The 2,434-nt window shown below is 45.6% G+C and overlaps 1 protein-coding gene across 1 annotated transcript, besides 1 other annotated feature; it reads left to right on the forward strand.

Moving 5' to 3' along the window:
- Positions 1 to 2,434: part of a mobile genetic element that runs on past both edges of the window.
- On the forward strand, positions 654 to 1,508 carry TSTA_009540 (reverse transcriptase, putative; the record flags this gene model as incomplete). Its single annotated transcript, XM_002483021.1, has 2 exons — positions 654 to 781; positions 884 to 1,508. The coding sequence occupies 2 exons, from the start codon at positions 654 to 656 to the stop codon at positions 1,506 to 1,508; spliced, it is 753 nt and encodes a 250-aa protein (XP_002483066.1).

The raw sequence follows: 2,434 nt of genomic DNA on the forward strand, positions 1-2,434 counted from the left end.
TTGCAGGAGCTAAAGCTAGCATAGCGAGCCACTTAGATGCAACCTCTGATTATTAACCACTAATTACCACTGTTCTATGGGATCAGAGATACAAGGAAACAGCTCAGAAACTAAGATTTGACACACTAGATCACACTTTCTTCCTTTCGCTCCTTGCCTCTAATCTCGCTGGCACCGAGAGCTCAGCCGCGACAGAAGAAGATCTTGATGCTTTCGCTGAAAAACTGATATCTGCAATTCAAGGAGCATATAGAGGCTCTACTAAGAGGACCCTAATACAAGGTATAGGACAACCTTGGTAAAATAAAGACTGCAAGAATGCATTACACAATTACCGCTCAGGCCTCTGCTTAAAGACAGACTTCCGCAGGATAACTAGATGGTCTTAACGACAATTTTAGCGAGATAAGCTCTCTACAGTAACACAAATGAAGGACGTCTTCGATATAAGTAAATAGCATAAGTCCACAGGCACCTTCCGAAGCCCTCCACTGAAGGATCCACTGAGACCTAGCAGCCTCCCAGCAGTTACTATACACGAGAAACGAGACGTACTAGTCTGAAATCTTCTTCAAAACTCGGCTGAGGCAGGAGACATACCTCTGGACTCCCCAGCAGTCCCTATCACTAGCCTCTACTTTCCAGATATATCAATGTCACAGGTGGAGGAGTCAATACTTCAGGCAGGAAACACAGCTCCTAGCGCAGACGAAATCCCAATCTGCATACTCAAAGTAGCATGGCCTTTAATTAAGGATAAGGTACAAATGCTATACCAAAGGTATCTAAAGATTGGATATCACCTGAAATGCTTCCAACATGCAATTTTAGCAATTATCTAGAAACTAAAAAAGACTAATTGGTCCTCGCCCAGATCATACAGACTAATCGCTCTCCTATCAGTTCTTGGTAAAGGACTTGAGCGCCTAGTGGCACAGAATATGGCATGGATCTCTATACACTATAAAGTATTAGTGAGACAACAGTTTGGAGCTCTCCCACTAAGATCTGCAAACAATCTGACCACATGCCTAACACATAACGTTGAACAAGCGCTAAATCAAGGCATGACTGCCTCACTCCTTACCCTAGATGTCAAAGGCGCATTTGACGCCGTGCTTCCTGGCAGACTGATCTGTAGATTGCGTGAGCAGGGCTGGCCTACTAATCTTGTCCTCTGGATCGCCTCCTTTGCTACTGGGCGATCAGTTCAGATCCGACTTGATGGAGAGATTGGCCCCTCAACAGACATTGCCTGCGGCCTTCCACAAGGATCCCCAGTATCTGGCATTTTATTCATGCTCTACATAGCGTCTCTATTCCGTCTAGGAAACCCAAAGAACAAATTTGGCTATGCCGACGACGCAGCTAACCTGGCGATCTCAACATCCCTTGCTACTAACTGTGAAGCCTTATCAGACTTACTTCAAGAAGCTCTTAACTGGGGTGCTGCAGAGGGCATTACTTTCGCACCAGATAAATATAAGCTTCTTCACTTCTCTCAATGAAAAGCAGACCAGGACCTAACCTGCACACCTTCAGTAAAAGCTAGATCTATTACAGTCTCAGAAAATACTAAATGCCTATATCTACATTGGCTAGGAATCCTCTATGACAAAAAGCTTACATTTAAATGGCATGTCGGTGAAACAGCATCTAAAGCCCTTACTGTGGCTAATGCCCTTCGCTCTCTAGGGAATACTACTTGAGGAGTTAAACCTTATTTACTATAGCAAGCTGTATTAGCCTGTATACTCTATAAAGCATACTATAGTGCTGAAACCTGGTGGCCAGGATGTACTCGCCCTGGGCCTACCTAGACTTCAAACCAAGTTGGCGAACATCTTAAGAAACTAACTAAAGTAGTACTAACAGGCGCAAGAGCAGTTCTTCTAGTTTTCCGCACAACCCTAATATCTATCCTTTACTGGGAGTCTGGATTCTCTCCACCAGAAATTGAACTAGATCGAATAGCCCTCCTCGCAACTGTCCGCCTACGGCGTCTGGATCCTTACCACCCACTTCGAAGACGCGCAGAATAGGTTGCCAGTAATAGCCGACAAACCAGCCGATTTGCCCGCCGCATACTGGCCCTCTCCAACTCTGAGCAGATAAACCCTCTCCAACACGCTCCCTGGCACCCTCGCAAGACGCGCGAGAATGCTCAAGCTCAAATAGGAGCTCCCATGGGACGCAGTAAGGAATAGGCAGTGGCTGATTTTATAGCTTTTCAACGCACCATCCCTAGCTCTGATATTATAATCTTTTCAGATGGATCTAGACTAGTAGATGGATGTGCAGGAGGAGATTACATTGGATTTCAAGCACACAATCAGTTCCTCCGCTCCTCACTCTCATATGGACATGGGAAAGAGGTCTTCGACGCAGAAGCAGAAGCTGCCCTAGCTAGTGCCCAAGCAGCAATAGCATACCT

The sequence above is a fragment of the Talaromyces stipitatus genome, genomic scaffold (genome assembly GCF_000003125.1).
Source record: "Talaromyces stipitatus ATCC 10500 scf_1105507295549 genomic scaffold, whole genome shotgun sequence".
Classification (NCBI taxonomy): domain Eukaryota; kingdom Fungi; phylum Ascomycota; class Eurotiomycetes; order Eurotiales; family Trichocomaceae; genus Talaromyces; species Talaromyces stipitatus.